The sequence below is a fragment of the Podarcis bocagei genome, assembly GCF_964188305.1.
Source record: "Podarcis bocagei genome assembly, chromosome: W".
Lineage (NCBI taxonomy): Eukaryota > Metazoa > Chordata > Lepidosauria > Squamata > Lacertidae > Podarcis > Podarcis bocagei.
The window spans coordinates 95,142,900-95,169,187 of NC_138131.1; the positions used below are offsets into that span (position 1 = coordinate 95,142,900).

The 26,288-nt window shown below is 54.0% G+C and overlaps 1 protein-coding gene and 1 pseudogene across 2 annotated transcripts in view; both read left to right on the forward strand.

Moving 5' to 3' along the window:
- LOC308578231 overlaps positions 1 to 26,288 on the forward strand; it is a 1,025,155-nt pseudogene that overhangs the window by 368,237 nt on the left and 630,630 nt on the right. The window lies entirely within an intron of this gene.
- LOC308578178 (carboxy-terminal kinesin 2-like) lies at positions 3,250 to 9,636 on the forward strand (the record flags this gene model as incomplete). The annotated part of the gene is made up of 13 exons (XM_081178434.1): positions 3,250 to 3,397; positions 3,501 to 3,717; positions 3,809 to 4,007; positions 4,826 to 4,972; positions 5,052 to 5,183; positions 5,835 to 5,951; positions 6,401 to 6,574; positions 6,982 to 7,149; positions 8,321 to 8,459; positions 8,641 to 8,780; positions 9,111 to 9,184; positions 9,376 to 9,471; positions 9,633 to 9,636. Coding segments are annotated over 13 exons (1,755 nt in total), but the record flags the coding sequence as incomplete, so codon positions are not given.

Consider the following 26,288-nt stretch of genomic DNA (forward strand, 5'->3'; position numbering starts at 1 on the left):
AAAGCCCGCCGCAAGGAGGCGGAAGGGTCAGAGGTCAGGCGGGCGCTGGTCCGGGTCAGGCGGGCCGAGGCGGGGGAGGGGCGGGGGGCGCCCCCTTGCCGGCTCCGCTCTGGGGGTCCCTCTCGCCGCGGGGGGGGGGCGGGGGGGGTCTCAGGGGCGGCGGAGCGGGACCCTCGGCGGCTCCAGCCTCCCGCCGAGCGCCAGTGATGCAGCAGCCGGAGCGGGGGGCCGCCAGGGGGGATGCCAAGGGCCGGGCGGCCCAGCCCCCCCCCAGCGCCCCCACCCGGGCCCGCCACGCCCCCGCCGGGCTGGGGGGGGCAGCGGGGGAAAGACCGTGGCAGCGCCCGGGGGTCCCCCCAATGCTAGGACCCCCCGCCCCCCTCCAAGGGGATCGCCCCGCTGCAGCGTCCCTGTGTGCCCCCCCTGCCTCAGGCCCCTCCCCCGATCCCCCTTCATGGGGGGGAGGGGAAAGGGGCCAGGGTCACTCGGGGTCCCCCCCCTCCAGGCCCCGCCCCACCTGCGCAGAGGGGCAGGCGGGTGTTCAACGGGGGAAGCTGCTGCCCCGGTGGCCAAGGCGCGCTCCGCCGGCCTCCCCCGGGGGGCCCCTCCCGTTTGTTTATTGATCTCCCTAGACATTGATCTCTCTCCCCCTAGATCTCCCTGGCCCCGCCCCTCCGGCGCAGGCCCCGCCCCCGCCCGCCCCCCCGCCCGCTCCCTGCGCGCCGCGGCCGTTGCCAGGGAGGGGCGGGGCCGCCTGCGGCACGCGCGCGCGCGCACTCACGCTCGCCCTCCCGCCGACGCTCCTTCCGGCGGAGGCGGGCTCGGGCGCCTTCTTGGGCGGCGCGCGTGCGCAGTGCGTGCGCCGAGGAGGGACTTAGGGGCGGAGCCGTGGGCGTAAGACGAAGAGGGCGGGTCCGGCCCGCGCGACGGGCGGCGCGGATTGGTCTCCTCCTCTCGCCGCCTGGCCATTGGCTGCCGGGCGGCGCCGCGGAGGAGGACGGGAGCTGTCCGTTTAAATCGACGGCGTTTGGGTCGGAGAGGGAGACGGAGGGCGAGGCGGAGGAGCCGGAGGGGCGCCGGTGAGGCCTCGGGGCGCGGGCAGAGGGCAGAGGGGCCCCTTCCTCGGGCGGGAGGGAGGGGGGACCAGCCAAGCCCCAGCAGATCGGGGGGAGGCGGCCTGAGGCCCGCGGGCGGATCCGGCCCCCGTCGCCTTCTCCCTCCGGCCCGCGGAGGGCCCGGCAATCGGCGCCCTTGGACATGCGCAGAAGGTGTCCTTTCCTTGAAAAGGCATCTCTGGCTTCTTTGCGGGGCCGAGGAATTCGCTCTCTTCCCCCCCCTCCCCGTGTAGTCCGGCCCCCCCAGGGCCTGCGGGACAGCGGACCGGCCCCCTGCGGGAAAGGGTTGCTGCCTCCCGGCCCAGAGGCAGCCTATCTCGGTGCTGGGGGCCATTTGGACTAGCCGGGCCTCCTTTGACCTTGCAGGCTGGGCTTCATTTCCTTACTGGCCTCCCACTGGCTTCTCCCCGAAGGCCTTGCCTGGAGCTGATGGATGGTCCACCTCCCGTGAGTCCCTTTCGGGGGCCGGGGGGGGCGCCTCTCTCTTGCCTGCCTCGGCCTTCGACTCCCCCCCCCCCTCCACCCTGCTTCTGAGATGCTTCATTAAATGAACTCAGCGGCCTTCTCTTTCTCTCCCCACGATGAACTCTGAGGGGAAAAGTTTTCTGCTGCCGAAAGGCCCCTCCCGGCTCCCTGTGTCTGCGCTGCACCTCAAGCGCCCGGCCAGCGATGAGAATGAGCCCCCCAGGGTGAGTTCCCAAGCCCCTCCCTTCTGCAGCATGGGGGGGGGGTGCGAATGGGGCGTTGCCATTTCCAGCAGAGAGGGACGTGGAATAGGACCGGTGAGGGGGCATCCAGCCTGGCCCTGGAGAATAACAAGCGGCTGCCCTTTCCTTCCTCCCAGAAACGGGCTCGGGCTCCCCTGGAGCCTACCAAGCAGGGAGGACCTGTGACAGCAGCCCCCTCCGTTCCGAAGCCTCCGCCAGCGGCCCCTGCGCTCCGAGGCCACCGCCAGGCCGGTAAGCTCAGGTCGGGGGGGGGGGCGGGGCAGAACCTGGGGAGCCCTTCTGGACTTTGCTGTAACACCGCTTTCTTGGCAGGGGGGCGCCGCCGCTCGAGCACTCGGACCCAGGCGACTGCGGGTGTGGCAGGGCCGTCCACCACAGGTAGGCAGCGGGCTGCAGAAGCGTCCCTGTTAAGGGTGCCATATCGTACCTGTAAGGAATTGATCATTTAGAGGAGCAGCACCCATCGTGTTATTTTTCAAAAATATTATAAATATTGTTGTATTGATTTCCATTACAGTGGTACCTTGCTTCTCAAACGGCTTAGTTGTTGAACAAATTGGCTCCTGAACGCTGGAAACTTGGAAGTAAGCTTTCCAGTTTGCGAACGTTTTTTAGAAGCTGAACATCCGACACAGCTTCCGAATGAGTGCAGGATGCTCCTGCAGCCAGTCGGAAGCCGTCCCTTGGTTTGCGAATGGTTTCTGGAGTCTTGGACTCCAGGAACGGATGAAGTTTGAGAACCAAGCCACCTCTGTATAAAAAACAATGGCATTGCATAGCTAACCTATGGAACTTCCTCCCACAGGAGGTAGTGATAGCTACTAACTTGGATGGCTTTACAAGAGGATTAAACAGATGCACATCCGAGAGGGCAATCAGTGGCTACTAGCCGTGATGTCTGTGCTCTGCTTCTATGGCTGGAGGCAGAAATTCTTCTGGATACCTGTTGCTGGAAGCCACAAAGGGGGAGAGGGCTCTTGGACTTGAATCCTGCTCTCTGGTTTCCCACAGGAAACTGTTTGGCCACTGAGAACAGGATGCTGGGCTAGACAGGCCCCCTTGGGCCTGATCCAGTTATGTTCTTACAACACCAGGCAGCTATCTTTGCTGGACTCTTTTTGGCACCTGCTGAAGCCATTTTAGTTTTTCCAAGCTGATTCAGATGTGTAGAATGTGGGTTCCCCGTAATCCTGCATCTGGTGCCCCTTTAACTTGTGTGCATTCAGTGTAGGAAACAATATTAAAAGTTTGGAGAGGGGCTGGGGAAAATGCTCTGGCAATCCTGCCCACCATTAAATCCAGCATATTTCAGCTATACGTGATTTTGACTTTAGGCGCAATCCGTGGAAGGGAACCCCCACATATGTTGCTTTAATCTGTCTTGAGTTCCTTGCTGATTTTATGTTTTGAAGTATTACTATTGTTTGGAGATATTTCATGAAGCAACGGAGGGGAGACAGGGTCCCCTTGGGAATCCTTTCACTGCTTCATGTCTCGTTCCTTGTTTCCCAGCAGGATCCCGTCGGACGGTGGCTGCGGCAGCCCCTAAGCCAGGTAAGGCCTAGAGAAGGGAGGGAGGTGCCCCCCCCCCGTGCCATCCTTGAGCCGCCACCGGGTCCCTCACACTGTCCTCTCTCTCTCCCTCTCCCCTTGGCAGCCGCTGCTCCTGCCGCTGCTGGCGGGGGTGAGAAGAAGCGGGCCCCCTGGGACTTGAAGGGGCAAGTGAGCGACTTGCGGGCCAAAGGGGGGACCTACAAGGAGAAGGCCCAGGGGCTGGCCGGGGAGAATGAGGCCCTGAGGCATCAGCTGAGCCAGCTGGAGGGGGAGCTGAAGCAGGCGACGGCCCGCAACCAGCAGCTGGAGGGGCAGAACAGGTGAGCGAGCAGCAGCCTGAGAAGGGCATGGCGGGCTCCGTCTGCTCCTCCTGCAGCAGGACCTGACCTCTGCCCTACCCTCTCTTGGCAGTGCCCTGGCCTTGGAGCTGCAGACCTGCCAAGCGCAGGCCACAGAGAGCCGGCAGAGGGTGGAGCAGCTGGTGAAGCAGGAGCAGCAGCTGGAGGAGACCGTCAAGAGCCAGAGCCAGACGATCCAGGAGCTGGAAACCGCTGGCCGCAAAGCCAGGGAGGACAAGGAGGATTTGGCTGCCCAGCTGGAGGCCAGAGAGGTGAGGGGGGGGGGCTGGGGACCCTTCCACCCGCCCTTGAATGGTGCTTGGAATCCCAAGGTGAGGCGAGGAATCCTTGGGACTAGCCAACATCCGCTTGTGACGCCTGCATTCCAGCGGGTTGGACTAGATGTCCCGTAGGTACCCTTCTGATTCCACAATGCCAGACTCAAGATCACAGTTAAGGGTCCTCAGCCCCAGAAAAGAGAGCTAGATACCTTAAAAAATGTTTTTTTAAAAAAATTATTAAATATTTTCAACATATAATACAAACCAAACTAGTTTTAAAAAAGATAATAAGATGAGAGAAAGATGTTGCAAACACTTTTGGAAAACAAGAATTTTTTAATAAAAGATAATAAGAAATACAGAAAAAAGCAATAAAAGGTGGGAAGATAAGGAGAAAAAGAAAGAAAATAAATAAAAATCACAACAGTAATAGTAATAATTGCAATAAAACACAAAATTTTATGTGTCTAGCCCTCTATCATAATTATATCTTAATCTTCAATCCCCCCCATACAGAGAAGTGTATCCCTCTCGGCTCTCGCGGGAAGCGCTTCCCTTCTCCTCAGCCTCACACCCTGTTTCTCACACAAGTCCCTTTTCTATCCATCGCAAGAGGGCCCTAGATATCTGTCTGGGGGAATTGCTAACCTCTGCTGTGTCTGTTCCTGCTGGTGCTTTTCCTTTCCCAGCTGAGGAAGCCTGCATTTGCCGCCTCCTCCCTGAATTGTTGCCTGGCTGAGAGGGCGGGTGGGCGGCTCTGGGTTTGAGGTGGCCCGTCCCTCACTGGCCCTGGGGTTTCTCTGACGCAGGCGGAACTGCGCCTGGCGCAGGAGAGCCTGGCCCGGCGGGCGCAGGAGAATGAGGCGCTGGCAGCACACAAGGCCCAGCTGGAGCAGAAGCTGCACGAGTCGGAGATGGAGCGGCGCTCCCTGCACAACGCCGTCCAGGAGCTGAAGGTGGGCCGGTGGTGGTGGGGGGCTGGCACTGGGGGACCCTTTGTGGGGCTGGGTGCTGACGACTCCCCGCTCCCTCCAGGGCAACATCCGTGTCTTCTGCCGCGTGCGCCCCCTGCTGAGCAGCGAGAAGGAGGCCCAGAAACAGGGGGTGAGCCACCTCCGCTTCCCGCCAGACAACAGCAAGAGCCTGGTCTTATCCAAGGCGGAGGAGGTCAGTCTGGGGGTGGGGGGACAAGGCGGTTGTCGAAGTCTTGGTGGCATCTTGGGCTGTCACAGTTGCCAGGGGACGTCAGGAAGTCTCCACCTGCCGCAAAGCCTGCCGAGAGCCAGTGTGGGGTAGTGCTTAAGAGCGGTGGCCTCGTAATCTGGGGAACCGGGTTCGCATCTCCGCTCCTCCACATGCAGCTGCTGGGTGACCTTGGGCCAGTCGCACTTCTTGAAGTCTCTCAGCCCCACTCACCTCATAGAGTGTTTGTTGTGGGGGAGGAAGGGAAAGGAGAACGTTAGCCACTTTGAGACTCCTTTGGGTAATGATAAAGCGGGATATCAAATCCAAACTCTTCTTCTTCTTCAAATAAGCCAGTGTTGTTCCTGCAATGACCTTTGCAGGAGCAGGAGAAACCCAAATGTTGATGGCCGGCCCAAGGCCAACAGACCCAATGCCAGCTGGAGGATATGTGTGTGTGTGCGAGAGAGAGCATTGTGGCCCCGGGAGAGCTGGCCAAGGGGGAACGCGGCCCCTGTCACCACTTAGTCGGTAGAGGCTCATAATCTCAGAGTTGTGGGTTCAAGTCTTGCTTGGGGGTGGACTAGATGAGCCTCGTGGGTCTTCCAACTCTGCAATTCTTTGATTCTCTGCCAGTCCCACGTTGGCCGGGAGCGAAAAGAGGACATTGTCTATGAGTTCAACTTTGACCAGGTCTTCCCTCCGTCCAGCTCCCAGGAGGAGGTCTTTGAGGAGATCTCTCTGCTTGTGCAGGTAAGGAAAAGCATATTATTCTGTCAACCACCCTGAAGAGCACATAAATCAATCAAATAAATATATAGAATAAATACATTAAGGGGGGAAGCGGCCCAGTTCTTCTAGTTTGTTATTATGTTGAGCATGGTACAGTCGTATCTTGGCCCTCAAACACCTTGGTACTCGTACACTTTGGCCCCTGAACGCTGAAAACCTGGAAGTAAGTGTTCCAACTCCCCAACATTCTTTGGCAGCCTTAGTTTTTGAACGGACTCGGTTCGACAACCAAGGTGCCACTGTATGATGATGATGATCGTGAGGATGATTTCCCGGCTGATTTGGCTGGTTTGTCCTGTGAGTCGTGGCTGAAGGATGGTCTGGAAATTCCACATAGGGCGGCTCTCCCCCTCCGGGGGCAGGTGGGGTCTGGTGGACGCCAGCCTGACGGCTTCCCTTCCTCCCCGCAGTCGGCCTTGGACGGCTACCACGTCTGCATCTTTGCCTACGGGCAGACGGGGAGCGGCAAGACGTACACCATGGAGGGCCCCGACTGCCAGGACCCTTCCACGGCCGGCATGATCCCCCGCGCAGTGCAGCAGATCTTCAGGAAAGCCCGGGAGATGGAGGCCAAAGGCTGGAAGGTGGGGGCAGAGAGGGAAAGCGGATGCAGGTGTCCAAAGGGGGTGGAGACCCCCGCTGCATTCACTCGCCATGCTGCAATTGCCAGGGGGGTTTCGCACTGGGCTTGGGAGCTCCCAGAGAGGGCGCTGGTGAGAGAGGGCTGCCTCCTTCACCCTCACCCACCCCACAGGATGGTGAGACCGCCAGTGTTTTTCTGCAGGGCCTTCCGTTCAGCCTCACAAGATCCCCTGAACACCCGAGGGCTGGCCTGTCTGAACTCCTGGGCCTCACCTTTGGAAGCCTCCTCTTGGAATAGCCATGCCAGTTGGTCCCCGAGTCTGAGCTGGGAGCGATGTGCTGGCTGGGCACGCGCCACCCCAGCCGCCTTCCCTGGTCTGATCCTGCCCCTCTGCCTGTCTCCTCCCAGTACCATTTCACTGCCAACTTCCTGGAGATCTACAATGAGTCTCTGCGGGACCTGCTGGTGTTGCGCCCTGAGCGGGGCTCTGAGCTGGAGATCCGGCGAGTGAGCCAATGCACGGAGGAGCTGCACGTTCCCAACCTCTGCTACGTCCCCGTTGCTTCGGAGCAAGAGGTACCGCGGTGGGGGGGGGGCAGCTGTCTGTCTGGGATTTTCCTGGGGGGTTCCAGCGGTGCAGGGGGTCGGGTAGATGACCCTTGGGGGTCCCCTTCCAACACTACTCTTCTCCCGCTCTCTGCACTGTGTCCGGCCACCAGCCTGCTTGCAAGGGGTGGAGGAGAGGCAGAAGCCAGAGAACCAGCCCCATTGTGACCCGTTTTAGGGCCTTGGTCTGGGGACAAGGCAGCCAGAGTGTGTCTGCATCCAAAGCCTCTGAGGGGAGGAGCAGAGGGAGGAATCTGGGGTTGGGCTAGATGACCCTGGGGGCTCCCCTCCGACTGTGCCGTTCTCTGAGAGGCTTCTGCATGAAGGCCTGAGCCATCCTGCCTGTCTGGAGAGCTCAGATCACCTGGGTCTTGGCCCCTCGGCTCCTTATGGGGCTTCTGCCTGCCCTAGAGTTCCCAGAGGAAGAACTCCCCCCCCCCCATGCTTCCCTTTCTATTTGCAGGCAATGGTAGAAACTCCAGTGTAGAGGCTAGGCACCAAGCGGCTCCTTAAACCAAGCTTAAACTCACCCAAATGGGATGTCTCGTTGCCATTTTGGGGCCAGGCGTTCTAAAGTCTTATTTTTCAAATGATGGCCTGACTGACTGACTGATTCTCAGTTAAACATCTGGCCAGTTCAGATGACCACCTTGAGCTGGGATTGGGGCAGTCCACATATCTTGGCCTATTCCAACTTCTCTTTCTTAACTGTACATTCAGAATATAAGAATATTCTTTGCAGCTGAGCGTGGGGCAGTGGGGGCAGCGGGGGAGTGAAGTCAGGTGAGAACAAGGAGCTGCCATTGTTCACTGCTCCTGCTCAGGCTGCTGAGAGAAACCGTTTTGGTTCCTGATACTCATTCTGATTGTGTAACGGATAGAATTCTATAGGACGAGGTCCTCGTGTGTGGAAAGAGTCTTGCTCCGAGGATTCCCAGGCTTCCCCTCCAGGCGGTGATGTCCAACGCCATCGGGCGCCCGGGCATCTCAGTCTGGTCGCAAGTAGCCAATAGCCGGGGGGGGGGAATGTGCCCGGCTAGCCTCTTCACGCTGTTTGCCTGGGGCTGGCTAGGGCCAGAGGATCTCTGGGGTCCCTTCCGACCGCCATTCTCCGCCTCCTGCCCCCCGCTTGCCCCTTCAGGTCCTGAAGCTGCTCCAGAGAGCCAAAGCCAACCGCTCGGTGGCCAAGACCAATCTCAACGAGCGCTCGTCCCGCAGCCACAGCCTCTTCCAGTTGCGCATCGAGGGCCACAACCCCAACCGGGAGCTGCACACCTCCTGTGAGTGTGGCCGGCCCCACGACCCCCTTCGCCGGAGGCCTCTGTCCCTGCCCTGGCCCAGAGGCGCTCCCTTGCTCTCCCTCCTCTTCTAGGCCAGGCCCTCTGTGGGTCCCTGGTCCCCAGCACCCCCCCCTTCTCCCTCCACCCTCACCCCTCCTTTGTCGTCCCCCCCCCCCCGCAGCCGTGCTGAGCTTGGTGGACCTGGCTGGCAGCGAGCGCCTGGACAGGTCCCTCTCCACCGGCGACCGCCTCAAGGAGACCCAGGCCATCAACAGCAGCCTCTCCAACCTGGGCCTGGTCATCACCGCCCTCAGCAACAAGGTAGGCGGGAGAGGGGGGTCGCGTGTGCCTCCGGGGGGGGGGGAGTCCTGGCCAGCCATGGGGCAGCCCTTTGCAGCCCCACAGCCCGCCTCCCGCAGTGCGCTGGTCTTCTGCGAGGGTGAGGATGTGGCGTCCAGCACTGTCTCACGTGTGGGGTGCCCACCTATCGGGGGCTCTAGAGCTGTGATTCCTTCCAACTCTACAATTCAATCGGGAATGGGACAGCCTCATGATGCTGGCGGAACCGGCCTGCCCTAAGTGGGGAGGAGGGTCCCCACACATTTCCCCCTCCTGCACCCATCCTTGTCCGCTTCCTTTGCCCCCTTGCAGGAGGCCCATGTGCCCTACCGGAACAGCAAGCTGACCTACCTCCTCCAGAACTCCTTAGGCGGCAATTCCAAGATGTGAGTCGGCAAGGAGGGAGTTGATGGCTCCCCCTCCCCTTTGAGGCCTGGTCTGCGCTGTCCTGCCAGGAACGCAGGGGGTTGGGCTAGATGACCCCTTTCAACCCAGAGGTCTCTGACAGGGGGGCCATGCACCCCCCTTGAGGCAGCCTCTGTTTCTCCTCACCCTCTCCTCTGGCCTTTCCCCCCAGGCTGATGTTTGTTAACATCTCGCCCTCGGAGGAGAACTTTGCCGAGTCCCTCAATTCCCTTCGCTTTGCCAGAAAGGTAAGTGGCTGCAGCATCCGGCTGGGGGGGGGGGGCGGGGGTGTCCCTTTCTCTGGGCTGCTTGCAGAATCTCCTCTGCGGAAGGGGCATCCTGACCGCAGCTGGATGGAGGAGGTGGCGGCAGCAGCAGCTGTGGGGACCAGTTTCTGGCCCCCCAAATCTGCCCGGTCTTGCCTTGCAGGTGAATGACTGTGTCATTGGCACAGCGACAAAGAGGAAGTGAGGGCGGCGGAGGCGGCTGGTCTTTCTGCGTCTTGGATAGCGACTCCCATTCTTACTCTTTTGTCTTCTAAAGTCATGATACTTTTTTTGTAATAAATGTTTATATTTCTGCATTTATATTCTGAAATTTTCTTCTTCCACTGCTGAATTTGGCTTTTTCTGCTGTCTTCCTCCGGTGAGCTGCGTGCCCAGGCTCCACTTCAGGGCGTCTCCTCCCTCTCAAGCCTCCCTGCCCTTTCGTTGGCAGCAGTGCAGTGGCCTGTGTGGTGTAGTGGTTAAGAGCAGTGGACTCGTAATCTGGGGAACCGGGTTCGTGTCTCCGCTCCTCCACATGCAGCTGCTGGGTGACCTTGGGCCAGTCACCCTTCTCTGAAGTCTCTCAGCCCCACTCACCTCACAGAGGGTTTCTGGTGGGGGAGGAAGGGAAAGGAGATTGTTAGCCACTTTGAGACTCCTTCTGGTAGTGATAAAGCAGGATATCAAATCCAAACTCCTCCTCTTCCTCCCCCTCTTCTTCTTCTTCTTCTTCAGGGGTAAGGGAAATAGGTGGCTTGAGCTTGAGTTTGGCCCTTCTGGAAAGGATCCTGTGGCAACGGGAGGACTTTAACTGTGGCTGAGGCAGGAAAGCCTTGTAGGTAACCGTAAGACCCTTGTGGTCTGAGGAGGCTTCAAGGGCTCTCAGCAACCAACTCTTGCATGATGTGGCTTTGCTAGCAAGGCCAAAACATGCAGAAATGGCCCGCCAGGAAAGATGGGCTACTCCTGTTGAACTCCTTCCTGCAAAAAGCAGCCACAGCACCTCGCCAGAGACTCCTGAACAGGCTATTATGTTCTTATGTACGAAGAGATAAAAGTTTAGCTGTGTTTCAGAGGAGAAAAACATGCTGGTTGTGTCAGGGCTTGTTTGTGAGTTGGGGGGTTCATCCAAGCAAAAATACACACCATAGTAACAAACAACATACTGTTACGGAAGAATCTAGGTGGGAGGCTGCTCAGTCCCCCAACCGGTCGGGCAGAGCCAGAATAAAGGAGGAGTCCAGCCACCAACCGGAGCAAATAGCTGTAGACCAAAGTTTATTCTGCAACAGGGTCAAAGAGGAATTTGGAACCCCGAGGATGGGGTGGCGACTTTTTAAAACTTTCCCACCATATCCCAGAATACAGTTCAAAGGGGAGGGGTTAACCTTGGCAAACATGTCCAGACAAGTCCTTGGTACAACATCAGCATAAGCAGACATGTCAGGGCAAGACCCAGGTGTTAGATTAGCATAGGCAAACACTTCTGAAGTCCCACCACCCAAAGTAAAACAGAACTTCCTTTGCATGTCTGGCCCCTTGGCAAGTTTGGGGATGGGATTAGGCTCTCCTTGGTATGTAGCCTTTTTAATCCATGGGTAGGAAAAATTGTTGCACCCGAGCAGAGACAAAAGGAGCCAAACGACACCAAGGGGTTAATCCAGAGAAAGAGTGTTTTATTCTGCCATGGGGGGGGGGGCAGAGGCACCTGTGTGATTCAGTTCACAAAAGACAGGCCGCAGCAAAAAGTATTTTACATCAGGTTTTTATCCTGTTCTCCAAAGCCCCTCCTTCCCTCTCCCCCTTCACAGATTCTTACATAGAAATGTTGCTTTTCGTTCTCTGACTCTGTTCCCGGAAGTATGTTGCAAGTCAATGTACCAGGACAAGGTTATCTTGGATCTGGGAAGCGAAAGGGGGCGAAGCATGCGTGAAATCATATTGCGTGTCATTGTATGCAAGCATTGCAGCAGGCAAGGTACAGAAAAGCAAAAAATTAGCAAGATGAACAGTGGGCCAAGCAGCAGCAAAACCAGGCCTTTTACCCATCCTAGGTTTGGCAACCAGTCAAGCCATGACATGTCCCATCCCTCCCAGGTTTCGGTAGGAATATGGGCCACTGTTTCAAGTCCTGCTGCCAAATTGCGAATGGCTTCACCATGATCAGAGATGTTAAAGCAACAGGCCCCACCCGTGAGATTTAACGCTGCACAAAAGCCGCCATATTGCGCCAGGAGAAAGTCCAACGCTAAGCGGACTGAGAGAAACGCGTGTCTCATCCAATTGCGTGGCAATTAACCTAAGGGCCGTGGCTGTTGTGTTAGCAACAATCTCTACCACTGCCTGGAGTCTGATTACGCGGTTCAAGTTCTAGATCAGCCCCCTTGCCCCAGAGATTTTCTCTCCCCGATTCCATGAGGCTGGAGAATAATGGGCCAGTATCCTTTCTGGAGGCCACTGATTTTTGCCCCAATTCTGGGAACTCCCACCTGCAATTGTTGCCAGGTCAGTCGAAACGCCTCCTTCTAGGGAGTGCAGAGGCAATCTGGTCAGGAATCCACATGGGGGGGTATTAAGTAGGCTGGAAAACAGACCCCGTACCATCCTCTTGGGAGGGCATAGAATCATAGAAGAGTTGGAAGAGACCACAAGGGCCATCGAGTCCAACCCCCTGCCAAGCAGGAAACACCATCAGAGCACTCCTGACATATGGTTGTCAAGCCTCTGCTTAAAGACCTCCAAAGAAGGAGACTCCACCACACTCCTTGGCAGCAAATTCCACTGTCGAACAGCTCTTACTGTCAGGAAGTTCTTCCTAATGTTGAGGTGGAATCTTCTTTCTTGTAGTTTGGATCCATTGCTCCGTGTCCGCTTCTCTGGAGCAGCAGAAAACAACCTTTCTCCCTCCTCTATGTGACATCCTTTGATATATTGGAACATGGCTATCATATCACCCCTTAACCTCCTCTTCTCCAGGCTAAACATGCCCAGCTCCCTTAGCCGTTCCTCATAAGGCATCGTTTCCAGGCCTTTGACCATTTTGGTTGCCCTCCTCTGGACACGTTCCAGTTTGTCAGTGTCCTTCTTGAATTGTGGTGCCCAGAACTGGACACAGTACTCCAGGTGAGGTCTGACCAGAGCAGAATACAGTGGCACTATTACTTCCCTTGATCTAGATGCTATACTCCTATTGATGCGGCCCAGAATTGCATTGGCTTTTTTAGCTGCCGCGTCACACTGTTGGCTCATGTCAAGTTTGTGGTCCACCAAGACTCCTAGATCCTTTTCACATGTACTGCTCTCAAGCCAGGTGTCCCCCATCTTGTATTTGTGCCTCTCATTTTTTTTGCCCAAGTGCAATACTTTACATTTCTCCCTGTTAAAATTCATCTTGTTTGTTTTTGCCCAGTTCTCTAATCTGTCAAGGTCGTTTTGAAGTGTGATCCTGTCCTCTGGGGTGTTAGCCACCCCTCCCAGTTTGGGGTCATCTGCAAATTTGATCAGGATGCCCTTGAGTCCATCATCCAAGTCGTCGATAAAGATGTTGAATAAGACCGGGCCCAAGACAGAACCCTGTGGCACCTGTGGCATGGGTCTGTGTGGGAAAAGGGCATGAAACTCGTCCTTGAGCAGGGGTTCCTCCAAAGCGTAGTCTGGCACCCAGCTATTAGCACTGGCCCGGGTGCCCTCTCTGGCTAGGAGGTATTCTACTCCGTCTTCCCCCCATCTGGAGTCCAAAATCTCCGTGACTTCGTTGATGGGGTCCTGCTGTGGCAATCTCCCCGCCTCCGTCCGCTCCTGAGACGGACTCGGTGCCGTTCCTGGTTCCTGGAACCTGTGAGGTGTCCTGTAGGGAGTGAGCACCGACCTGTGGAACACCGGATGCATCCTGGAACCCTCCGGTAGCACCAGCCTGAAAGCTACTGGGTTGATCTGCGCTTCGACTTGGTATGGACCGAGTTGCTTGTGCCCCAACTTCTTCTTGGCTAACGATCTGGTCGGCACTGCGTGGGCTGCCAACCAGACCCAGTCTCCCACTCGTATCTCTTCGCCAACCCGCCTGTGCTTGTCAGCTTGCACCTTGTATGCGTGCTTCGCTAGCTCCAGCTGCCGTCGGAGTTGATCGTGGACCTCCTGCAACTCAGACGCGAAAGCGTCCGCCGTCTGCGGTTCCCCTTCCCCCACTCTGTCCAGTCCCGGGAAGGTTCTGGGATTCCTCCCATTGTTGGCGAAGAACGGCGTCACCCCTGTGGACACGTGCTTCGTGTTGTTGTAGGCGAACTCGGCGAGCGGCAGGTAATCCACCCACGTCGCAGGCTGTTGATTGGCATAGCATCTCAGGTACTGCTGCATGATGGCATTGACCCTCTCCGCTTGCCCGTTGGTCTGCGGGTGTCTCGCTGATGTCAGGTTGATCTTGACGTTCAGGAAGCCCATCAGCTTCTGCCAGAAATTCGAGATGAACTGGCGGCCGCGGTCGGACAGTATAGACCGCGGCAGCCCGTGCACTTTGAACACGTGATCTATGAACAGTTTGGCTGTTTGTTCTGCCGTGGCCACCTTCGCACACGGTATGAAATGTGCCATCTTGGTGAACAAGTCCACCACCACTAGTACAGCTGTCTTGCCTCTCGAGCTGGGTAGATCCGTGACAAAGTCCAGGGCCACCCTCTCCCACGGTTCAAACGGCGTTTGCAGCGGTTCCAGCAGTCCCGCCGGTGGTTTGTGCACCGGTTTGGCCCTCTGGCAGGTGTCGCACCTCGCGACGTAGTCCGCGACTTCCCCTCTCAGTCTGGGCCACCAAAAGTCCCTTGCGACTAATTCCACCGTTTTTTCTGTGCCAAAGTGCCCGGCCGTGGGTGCGTCGTGCAACTGCTGCAGTACCTTGGCGCGAAGTTCGTCTCCCGGCACGTAGATGGCCCCTTTACGTAAGAGCAAGCCGTCTCGTATCTGGAACTCGTCGCTCTTCGCCGTGCCCTTGTGCACCTCGGCCATCTTCGCCTGCGCGAATGAGTCGTCCTGCAACGCCCGCCGCACCGCATCCAGGTCTACTGTGGCTGAAGCGCACGCCCACGCTGTTGGCGCGAAGATGTGCATGGCTGCCGCTGGCGTCGCCTCTTCGAGGTATTGCGGTTTTCGGGACAGTGCATCCGCCATGATGTTGGTGTCGCCTGGGACGTACTCTATTCGGAAATCGAAGTCAGCAAAGAACTCCGCCCAACGTATCTGCCTCTGGTTCAGGAACTTCGCCGTGCGCCAGTGCTCCAGATTCTTGTGGTCCGTGCAGACCTGCACCGTGTGCTTGGCGCCGATCAGGAAGTGTCTCCACGCCTTGAAAGCTGCATGAATGGCAAGCAACTCCCTGTCCCAGATGGTGTAGTTCTGCTCCGACTTGCTGAGCTTTCTGGAGTAGAACGCTCCCGGCCTCCAGACCCCCTGTGGGTCCCTCTGCAGCAGGACAGCTCCCACTGCTCTATCGGACGCGTCTGTCTCTACCCGCATCGGTCTGCTGGGGTCGATATGCAGCAGTTGCTCTTCCGACGCGAAGAGACGCTTGAGTGCCTGAAAGGACTGCTCCGCCTGCTCCGTCCAGATGAATTTCTTTTTCTTGGAGCTTAGCGTGTCCGTAATAGCCGCCGTCTGCATCGCGAACCCCTTGATAAACTTGCGATAGAAGTTGGCGAAGCCGACAAACCGCTGGACCTCCTTCCGGTTGCGCGGGCTCTTCCAATCCAACACCGCGCGAACCTTGGCGCTGTCCATGGCTAGCCCCTTGTCCGACAACTTGTAACCCAAGAAATCCACCTCCTTCGTGTCGAACTGGCACTTCTCCAGTTTGGCGTACAGTCTATGCTGCTGCAACCTCTCCAGCACCTCCCGAACGTCTTGGTCATGCGCTTGCTGCGATTCGGAGAATATCAGGATGTCATCCAGAAAGCAGACGCACTTCTTGTAGAGGAGTCCCGCCAACACATGATGCATGAAAGCTTGAAAACAGTGAGAACCGTTTTGCAATCCAAACGGCATCACTCTGTATTCGTAGGTGCCCAGAGGCGTGAACATGGCTGTCTTCCACTCATCGCCCTCCCTCATGCGGATGAGATTGTACGCCACTCGCAGGTCCAACTTGGTGAACACGCGTCCCTTGTGCACCGTCGCCAGTAGGTCGTCAATCCTGGGCATGGGGAAATCAGAGGGCTTGGTCATCTTGTTCAAGAGGCGAAAATCCACCACCAGTCTTTTTTGGGGCGTGTCCTTCTTCTTCACGAAGAAAACAGGACTGCCCCCTACTGCCCTGGACTCCCGGATGAAACCGCGCTCCAAATTGTGATCTATGAACTGTTTGAGTTCCTGTAGTTCGTCCTCAGACATGGAATACAGCTTCCCTTTCGGTAGCGTCGCCCCTGGTAGGAGGTCAATCTTGCAGTCATATTGCCTGTGCGGTGGTAGCTTGTCTGCCTCCTTCTCGCAGAAGACCTCCAGAAAGTCTGCGTATTTGTGGGGGACTGCTTGCAACGTTCCCAACTGCAGTTGTGATTCCTCCTCCTCTCCCTCCTGTCTGGGCAGGATGCAGTGTTCTGCGCAGTAAGAGGAGCCGAAGATCAGCTGTCGCTGGTACCAAGCCAGTGTCGGACTGTGCCTGTCCAGCCAACTCATGCCCAACACAATGGGTGTGTCCGACAGTCGGGTGACATTAAAACTGATGACTTCCCTGTGGTTACCAAGGCGCATCACCATTGGCGGCGTCTGCTTCACCACCTGCCCCCCCAGCAACTCTCTGCCATCCACTGTGACGACTTGCAGGGGCAGAGTGGCAGGTAATAGCTGTATAGCGTGCTGCTCCACAAAATCCTGCGCTATAAAGTCTGCGTTGCTTCCAGAATCCACAGAAAGCGGCACTTCGATAGTGACGCCATCGGGTAGCTGGAGAGATGCTGTGAGCTGCACTACTGGTTTGGGTGGGAGGGGGTCCGTGGGTTGCAAGATCGCTGGGGACTGCTTCAGTGATGCGTCTGGCTGGGCCCCAGTGCCTCTGTCTCCAGCCAGACATCATCGTTTCCCTGCTGGGGTTCGCTGTGTTGCGTGGCCGCTTTCACCGTTGCGGAGGCTGCAGTGTGCTTGGAGCTCCTCTGGGGACACTCTTTCGCCAAGTGTTGAGAGCTGTCGCATATGTAACACTTCCGGGTCCCTCTAGGAGGTTTAGTCTTGACTGCCGCCGGTGCAGGGGCTCTGGTAGCTGACTGAGCCCTGGCGCCTCCCACCTCCATAGGTTCCACTCCCCCTCCTGGCGGAGGTGTGGATTGCGCACGCGCAGCTTCCCTGGGAACGAAAGAGAAACTTCTCGCTGCTTCGCGCCCTCCACGTCCTTCGTCTCTGCACCATGGACGTTCTTCCAGCCTCACCCCCACAGTCAGCGCCCTTTGGACCACCTCCTGCGTGCTCCGGGGCCTCTCCCCCCTCGCAATTTCGTCTTTAACAGCACTGCTCAGACCCTCCCAGAATAGGTCTCTGACTGGGGGCGAATCCCGGTCCCATTCTAAGGCACTGACCAGCGCAAAAAAGCGGGCGTGATACTGCCGTACGCTCGCCCTCCCTTGTTCCAGTCCATGAATCTCCCGTCGGGCAAGATCCACGTCAATGGTAGATAAAAAGCACGCATCCATCGCTTTGATAAAGGCATCTGCACTCTGAAGCGCCGGATCTTTATCCCTCCACAAATTGCGTAGCCACGCTTTAGCATCCCCATGCAAATGGGATAGTATAAACCCCACTTTCTCTTCCTCATCTCTAAAGTCTTTTGCCAGCAGTTGCAGTGCGCACATTACGTCTGCTCGAAAATTGGGGTACTGTTGTAAATTCCCATCGAAGTGAGCCACAAGCCCTCCTGCTCTCCGTGCCAACCCAACCCCCTCCGGTCTGGGTCCTGGCTGCCCATGCTTAACCAATGCTTCAAACCTGGCGTGGAGATCTCTGTAGGCGGCTGCCGCATCCTCCTCCCTTTTCTTGGATGCCTGTACCTCCGCGTTCAATTGGGTCACTGCCTGTTGCAGCGCTGAAATTTTCTCTGCTTCCGTCATCTCTGCCAACCGTTGTGAGCTCGCTCCCAAACACCAATCTCCTCCTCTCGCTGCTTCTGCCTCCGCTGCGAGGTATCAGGTGTCCGAAGCTTAAATGAGACGGGTCTTACTGTCAGGGCTGCCACTCAGTCCCAGCTCACATAGGACCACGTTAGCCAGCGTTCAGGTTAAAAGAGTCTTTATTGGATTACAGCTTCCATTTCCAAACTGCAATATGCAGCCCTACTTCTTCTAGGTCAGACCGGCGAAGACCCGTCTGAGTCTCCGCCTCTAGCACACCAGCTTAATACCCTAGCCTTGCTCCACCTCCTGCGCCTTTCCCTCCGTCTCTGGGTCCTTCTGCCCCCCGGGGTCTCCTTTTTCCTACTCTCTTCTGACGCGGACCCCCCTGACCCTTCCGCCTCCTTGCGGCGGGCTTTGGGACCTGGTTCACTCTCTGGGCTGCTTACTGCGCCAGCTTCCGCTACATTTGAACTTGGCGCGCGCGCCCAACTCTCAACCTTCCTCTTGATCGTTTCGTCGCTCCCCGAGGTGGGCGTGACTACTCCTGACTCATGCCCTCCCTCCTTCTGAAAGCCTCCGGAACCCGATATCTGGTCCCCTTTCTCCCCGCTGCTCCCGGCTGGGTACGTGGGTCCCGATCTCCAACTGCTGCTCTCTGATTCCTCTCTGGACCCTTCTTCCTGGGGTGTCCCCCTGCTTTCCCCCCTTGCTCTGACCGCTGGCGCTCCCTTCTGGGAATCCTCGGACTCACTGGATAAGCTCGGTGATCTCGGTTCGTCATCCCCACTCATCTTTCCTTCGTATTCCTCCCCCTCGCTCTCTGTCTCCTCCCTTCTCTGCGTCTCTGCTTCTGAACCCCTGACAGATATTTATTAAGATTTTCAAAGTATTACAAAATAAAAATAAAAAGTAAGAAAATACAAAATAAAAATAGTTAAAAACAACTCATTCTTTCCATTACTTATTTTTCATTAGCTTATTTCCCGGACCTCTCACACCTCCCTTTTTTGTATTCCAGTTCAGTTTGTTGGTTCAGCAAATCCTTACCCTCTTTGTTTATCCTAGTCTTTAATCTTAAGCTATTGTAACATTAAATTTTTACCTATTAATAATCCATTTTTCATATTCCTTTATAATATTACAGCTGAAAACCCCTTAATTTCTATCCAACATCATTCTAACATTCATTAATTTTACAATATTTCTGTAAATAGTCTTTAAATTTCTTCCAATCTTCTTCCACCGACTCTTTTCCCTGGTCTCGGATTCTGCCAGTCATTTCCGCCAGTTCCATATAGTCCATCACCTTCATTTGCCATTCTTCCAGGGTGGGTAGATCTTGTGTCTTCCAATACTTTGCAATGAGTATTCTTGCTGCTGTTGTGGCATACATAAAAAAAGTTCTATCCTTCTTTGGTACCAATTGGCTGACGATGCCCAGGAGAAAGGCCTCTGGTTTCTTCAGGAAGGTATATTTAAATACCTTTTTCATTTCGTTATAGATCATCTCCCAGAAAGCCTTAATCCTTGGGCACGTCCACCAAAGGTGAAAGAATGTACCCTCAGTTTCTTTACATTTCCAACATTTATTGTCAGGCAAATGATAGATTTTTGCAAGCTTGACTGGTGTCATGTACCACCTGTATATCATTTTCGTAATATTCTCTCTTAAAGCATTACATGCCGTAAACTTCATACCTGTGGTCCATAACTGTTCCCAGTCAGGAAACATAATGTTATGTCCAACATCTTGTGCCCATTTAATCATAGCAGATTTCACCGTTTCATCCTGAGTATTCCATTTCAACAGCAAGTTATACATCTTTGACAAAATCTTAGTTTTGGGTTTTAACAGTTCTGTTTCTAATTTTGATTTTTCCACCTGGAAGCCAATTTTCTTATCCAAATTATATGCCTCCATTATCTGATAGTAATGAAGCCAGTCTCGCACTTTATCTTTTCACAACTTCAGCATCATGATGTTCCAGAAGCATCAGGGACTTTTTTAGTAGCCTTGATTACTCAGCTAAATATGAACTCTATGCTGATTTTAACATGTGTATTATTTGTTTTCTTGATACCAAGTACTCAGTGTATCTATCTTCCCCCTGGCACTTCTTCTAGTCATAACTATAATTTGTGGATGCGTTTCGCTAAAGTGGCTAACGTCTCTCATTTTTGTCTGAGTGAAGCATATGATATGCACACTACCTTAGGAAATTGTATACTCCCTGTTTGTACACAACCCTTTCATATGGCACATGCCACACACATGGGAAAGTGGTTTTCTAAATGGATTCCTGAAGGTATCATTGGTTATACCAATCTCCATGACTGGGAAAAGGTGACACAAAAGTTACCTCTGGATGCGATAGCATTATACACACCTAGAGTTGCAGCACCACCAGACACCTCTTGTGTTCAGATTGGGAATTGCAGTAAGAAAGCAACTTGCTGTCTGGACGCAGGATGGCCAACTTGGAATTGCTCACATGTTCAGCAGATTATTTTTAATTATGCTCATGTTAGCTTGCCAGATGATTGGTTTTTCACGTGTAATCAAAGAAGTTATAACTACATTCCCGCCAATTTATCTGATGCTCAGTGCTGCCGCAGCAGACTGACTTTGGTCTTGCCTAGTCACTCAATTTTAGAAAAGAATAGGCAGAGGTTGTCGAGCACTCCTTTAGGAATGTCTGCTAGACATCGTTATGTGATACAAGAACACATACATGAACATGAAGAGAACACAGTACATCTATTACCTTAACCTCTACTATCTTAAGCTCTTCTTACAAAAAACAAAAACAAATAAAAAAATTTAAAAATAAAAAGCGGTGAGATGTAGGGGTGCAAATATCCAGAGTGTGGGGGTCAGGTGGGATTGCTATGAGGAATTATGAAATATGGAGCAAGCCATTTGTGTCTGCGATGAAAGCATCGCGTTGACGGGGGTTGATTCATTGACAATAATTTCTGATCGAATCCCACAAGCCTCTCCACCTCTGCCATTTGCTTTCTCTACGCCTGACAGGCACGTATAAACATTCTAAATACACAGGCCAGTTGTTCATCAGGCATCCTGGGTCATAAAGATAGAAGGTAGCTTTGATGTAGTTTAATTTTTAGATAGATCTTAAGGGCCAGGAAGAGAGTTCACGAGAAGATAGTAAATACTGCCATCCTGCCTCTCCTGTTTACGACCTCTAGGGTTTTGCTGAATGCATTCCTCCTTTTATTCCTATTTTATTTACTCTGAACTACATATGCATGCTCAAGTAGGAAATAGTTTCTTTGTCGTTAAAAGAATTTCTTCTGATCTGACTTTGTCCCACGTTGGGGTTTTGAAATGCTCAGAGGAAATCTGATTGGTTCTTATGAACACTGTGTAAAAAGTTCTTTTGTGAATCAAACGACCTGGGCCAAGGGGTGGACAGAGGAGAATTATTATTATTGGCACTCCTCCCAGAGTTTTGCTGTTCAAGCCTCATGTGAATTTTGGCTAGGGCTGATGGGAGTTGGGAGTTCACAACATCCGGAGAGGGTCTCCAATTGGCTACCCCCATCTACAGTAGCCCTTTGGGCAAGTTTATTGGAAGCTAAAAATGAAAGCAGTGTATCATTTAACTGTTGGTCATTTAATATGTTGTTATGTTGCTTAGCATATAGTAAGAGAGGCTTTTTAAAAATAATTTGCCTAAGCTCTTCCCTGCAACCGCATTCATTGAGTCCTAATTGAAATAAAACACTTAAGACTGAAGGTCTATACCTCCATTACCAGTAATGGAAATATTCTGGATTGACTTCTTTGGCATAATTTCTTTAAAAGGCATGTGCAACCCTTCTTGAGCAGGCTTGGCTTTCAGTCCCTGCATATAAAAATCATACCCACTTTTCTGCTTTAGACTTCTGCAAAAATTGACTTTGGAGGCAACAAAAGAGTAGAATTTAGATAGCCATTTCCTTCAAGTTGTCTTTTTTTTGTAAATTGCTTTGAGTGTGGGTGATTCTTTTCATCCAAGATCACTACATGCCCCAAATGAATAATACTGTGCAAGTAAAGTTAGTAACTTTATAAAGTGAGATGCAAGGTTATTACAGAATTTCCGCATGCAGTCTGTCTTTAGCATGAAGCAAACAAACTGTGTCATAGTTTAAATGTCACAGTCAAATGGCTTCCCCAGGTCTATGTTGTTGTGTTTTATGTGTTTTTAACATTTCACTATACACTAAGTCACTTGAAAAGGTGAAAGTCTATAGTAGATGGCAGGTAACTGAGCTAGGTGCAAGCAGCTTCCAACCTCTGAATCATCCCTTTACAGGCAAGATGCTCATACTAGAGTACAGGGATGGGGAACCTTTGGGCCCACCAGGTACTGCTGCACAAAAGTTCCCATCATTTCTGACCAGGGGCCGTGGTGCTTAGGACTGATGGGAGCTGGAGTCCCAACATCTGCAAGGCCACAGATTTCCCCACCTCTGCCCTAACTAGTATCGGTGTGCTCTCAGCTTTAGGAGACTTAAACTTTCATTTTATATAGATGGGAGGAAACCAGTCTCTTCTAGTGTGGCTAATCTTGGCTTAGATCTTGGCTTAGAGTATGAGGCCTGGGATTGCTACCGTGGAGGGGCGAGGGAGGTATGGCGGTGGGGGCAGATGTCATAGGCGAAGGGGATCGAGATACGGATATGCTCGTACCCCTTCCAATCTGCGCCCCATCCCGAGAGACGAGGGTAGGGTGAGCAAGGATTACTCACCTCCGTCACTGGTGTTGTGCAATGCCAGGTCTATAGGCAACAAAACCACGAGATTTCATCATCTCGCAGGGGGTCGACCTGGCTTGTGTGACGGAGACCTGGGTGCGCGAAGGGGATACTGTTACCTTACGAGAGATGGCGCCCCCGGGTTTCTCCGTCCTCCACCAGTCACGGACTGTGGGCCGCGGGGGAGGGGTGGCACTATTAATCCGGGAAGATTGTTCTTTCAGGGCTCTACCACCGCCATCGATCCCCGGCATTGAATGTGTTGGCCTAGTGTGGGGCTCCAAGGTGAGCTTGGCTGTCTGGCTGGTGTACCGGCCACCTAGCGCACCAGCAGCCACCCTGTCAGGCCTGCTGGAGGCGGTGGCCGGCTGGACCTTGGAGTTCCCCAACCTATTGGTATTGGGGGACTTCAACATCCATGCCGATGCCACTCCCTCCTCACAGGCTCTGGACCTGGTGTCTTCCATGGCGACACTAGGGCTCTCCCAGTTTGTTTCGGGCCCCACACATCAAGCAGGCCACACGCTGGATCTGATCTTTGGCGTCGGTATAGATGTGATCATGTTTCCTTCGATGAAGGTGCCATGGTCTGATCACTACGCTCTGAAAGCCAGGATTGACGTTCCACCCCCACCCTGCTTAGGTGGTGCGCCGATTTGGGCTCGCCCGTGGAGGCTGATGGACCCGGATAGATTCCGTCAAGCCTTGCGGGACCTTTCTCCCCCTGGCGACTCATTGACTGAGCTTGTTGAGGGCTGGAATACCCAGCTCCTGGCAGCCATCAATGAGATCGCACCTAAGCGCCCTCTGCGACCCCGCAGAAACCGGGCTCCCTGGTTTACTGAGGAGCTCCAGAAAATGAAGCGGGACCTCAGACGGCTAGAGTATGGCGGGGTGCCCGTGACGGAGCCTCAAGAACATCTTATAGGATTTTTATGAAAACCTACGAGATGGCAGTGAAGGCCGCTAAGAAGTCTTACTTCTCGGCCTCCATTGCATCCGCTAGCTCTCGCCCGGCACAATTATTTAGTATAATTCGGTCTTTAACGTCCCTCAAAGGACAGCCAAATTTAAATAACAATTCGACACACAGCTGTGAGGCATTTGCGAGCTTTTTTGCGGAGAAGGTCCTGTCGCTCCGCCATGACCTCCCTGCCAATTTGGATACAATAAAGGAACTGGAGGCCCCTCGACTGTCCTCGGGTCCAGTATTGGACCACTTTGACCGGATATCCCCAGCCGATGTGGACAGACTCCTCCGAGCTGGAAAGCCCACCACTTGTCCTCTCGACCCGTGGCCGTCTTGGCTGATTAGAGCGTGTCCAGACGAGGTGCGGGCCCCCCTGGGGGATATCATCAATTTGTCCCTTGGCACCGGGACATTCCCAGGGGAACTGAAGGAGGCAGTGGTGCGTCCGCTCTTAAAGAAAACATCATTAGATCCCTTAGATCTATCCAATTACCGCCCAGTTTCGAATCTTCCATTCCTGGGTAAGGTGATTGAGAGAGCGGTTGCTGAACAGCTTGGTAGGTTTCTGGATGAAACATCGGCTCTGGATCCATTCCAGTCCGGCTTCCGCGCTGGTCATGGGACCGAGACGGCTCTGGTCGCCCTAACAGATGATCTTCGTAGACAGCTGGATCGAGGCTGGTCGGGGCTGCTGATTCTTCTAGATCTGTCAGCAGCTTTCGACATGGTCGATCACGAACTTCTGGACCACCGCCTCGCCGATGTGGGGATCCAGGGCACAGTCCTTCAATGGCTGCGCTCGTTTCTCTCTGGTCGGGGACAGAGGGTGGCGCTTGGGGGGGAACTGTCATCCCGCCACTCCTTGGTGTGTGGAGTGCCTCAGGGTGCAATTCTCTCCCCGATGCTTTTTAACATCTTTATGCGCCCCCTCGCCCAGCTTGTCCGGAGTTTTGGGCTGGGCTGCCATCAGTATGCTGACGACACCCAACTCTATCTGTTGATGGATGGCCATCCTGACTCGGCCCCAGACACACTGATCAGATGCTTGGAAGCTGTGGCTGGATGGTTACGTGGGAGCCGGTTGAAGTTAAATCCTTCGAAGACAGAGGTCCTCTGGCTGGGACGGGACGATATGGGATTGAGGGGGCAACTCCCATCTCTTGCGGGGGTGCAATTAGTGCCAGCACCGTCCGTTAAGAGTTTGGGTGTAATCTTCGATACCTCCCTCTCCATGGAGGCTCAGATTGCAGCTATAACAAAGGCGGCATTTTTTCATCTCCGCCAAGCTAAGCAGTTGGCTCCTTACCTCTCTCGCCCTGACCTAGCCACTGTGATCCACGCGACGGTCACCTCCAGACTGGATTATTGTAACTCGCTCTACGTGGGGCTGCCCCTGAGACTGACCCAGAAACTCCAGCGGGTGCAGAATGCCGCGGCGAGACTCCTTACGGGGTCTTCGCTGCGGGATCACATTCATCCGGTGCTATACCAGCTGCACTGGCTCCCGGTGGAGTACAGGATCAGGTTTAAGGTGCTGGTTTTAACCTTCAAAGCCCTACACGGCCTAGGACCCTCGTATCTACGGGACCGCCTCTCCTGGTATGCCCCACAGAGGAACTTACGGTCCTCAAATAAAAACATCTTGAAGGTCCCAGGCCACAGAGAGGTTAGGCTGGCCTCAACTAGAGCCAGGGCTTTTTCGGCTGCGGCTCCAACCTGGTGGAACGCTCTGTCACAAGAGACAAGGGCCCTGCAGGACTTGACATCTTTCCGCAGGGCCTGCAAGACAGAGCTGTTCCACCAGGCCTTTGGCCAGGGCACAGCCTGACTCCCTCCTTTGGCAATCTTTACAATACTTTAGTTTATGGTTGCCATCATTTTTGATTTTAATTAATTCTTATGATGTTTTTGATAATGTTGCACTATTTTAGTGTTGTTAGCCGCCCTGAGCCCGGCTTCAGCTGGGGAGGGCAGGATATAAATAAAATTTATTATTATTATTATTATTATTATCTTATGTATAACCGGAAGCAAAGCAAAACAGGCAATTTGCATCTTATGTGCATTTAACATGTGTTTTCAGCAATACATGCTTGGCGGCAGCCACATTCCAGCCTTTTTCTTCTGCCTGCTTCTGTTTCTCTGCTTGCTTCCCTCCCATCAGCCCACAAACCCATGTTTGCCCAGGCAAGTACTGCTTGGCATGTTCTGTGAGTGGGGTGCCTTTGGTGGAAGTGTGGTACCTCTTGAGAGTGAAGATCCACAATGTTCTCATGAGAAGTTGCAATAAAGGTCTGGGTGTACTTGAGGCCTCCAGCTTCCTCCCACCTCTGAGCCTTCAACTTGCCAGTTGCCCCCTTTGAACAGTCATGGCTTCTCAAAGAATCCTGTGAACCTCAGTTAAGAGTACTGAGAATTGCTAGGAAACTCCCTTTTCCCCTCACAGAGTTACAATTCCCAAAGTTCCCATGGTAAAAGGATTGACTGTTAAACCACTCAGGGAATTGTAGCTATCAGAGGACTAGGGGTTTCCTAACAACTGCGGCACCCATAACAAATTGAAGTTCCCAAAATTCTTTGGGGAAATCATGACTGCTTAAAGCAATGTGATATTGCTTTAAACACATGGTGCAGTTGGGGCCTCATTTTACTTGCTAAAGAATTGTGTTGCTGGTGCTGTATACCCCACTGTGCCCAATAAACAATGGTGCCTTTCAATATATTTTCAGACTTGTCTCTCTCTTCTAGCAAAGTATTCTATGGCAGATGTTCATTAAATCCAGTTTGAGATTGCGCATCTGATAACATTATATAAGTACAGATGAACAGTCTGTGTATGTAACTAATAAAGCAGAATGTATTTTATAGAAATTGTGGATGTGTGTGAAATGTTTCAAAGCACCCTGCATGGCACCTAACAGTACCATGAAGCTAGTGTCTTCTTTTTTTTTTTTAGGCCAGCATCTTTCATGCATTTCGGTGTCAAAACATTTTTCAGAACCAC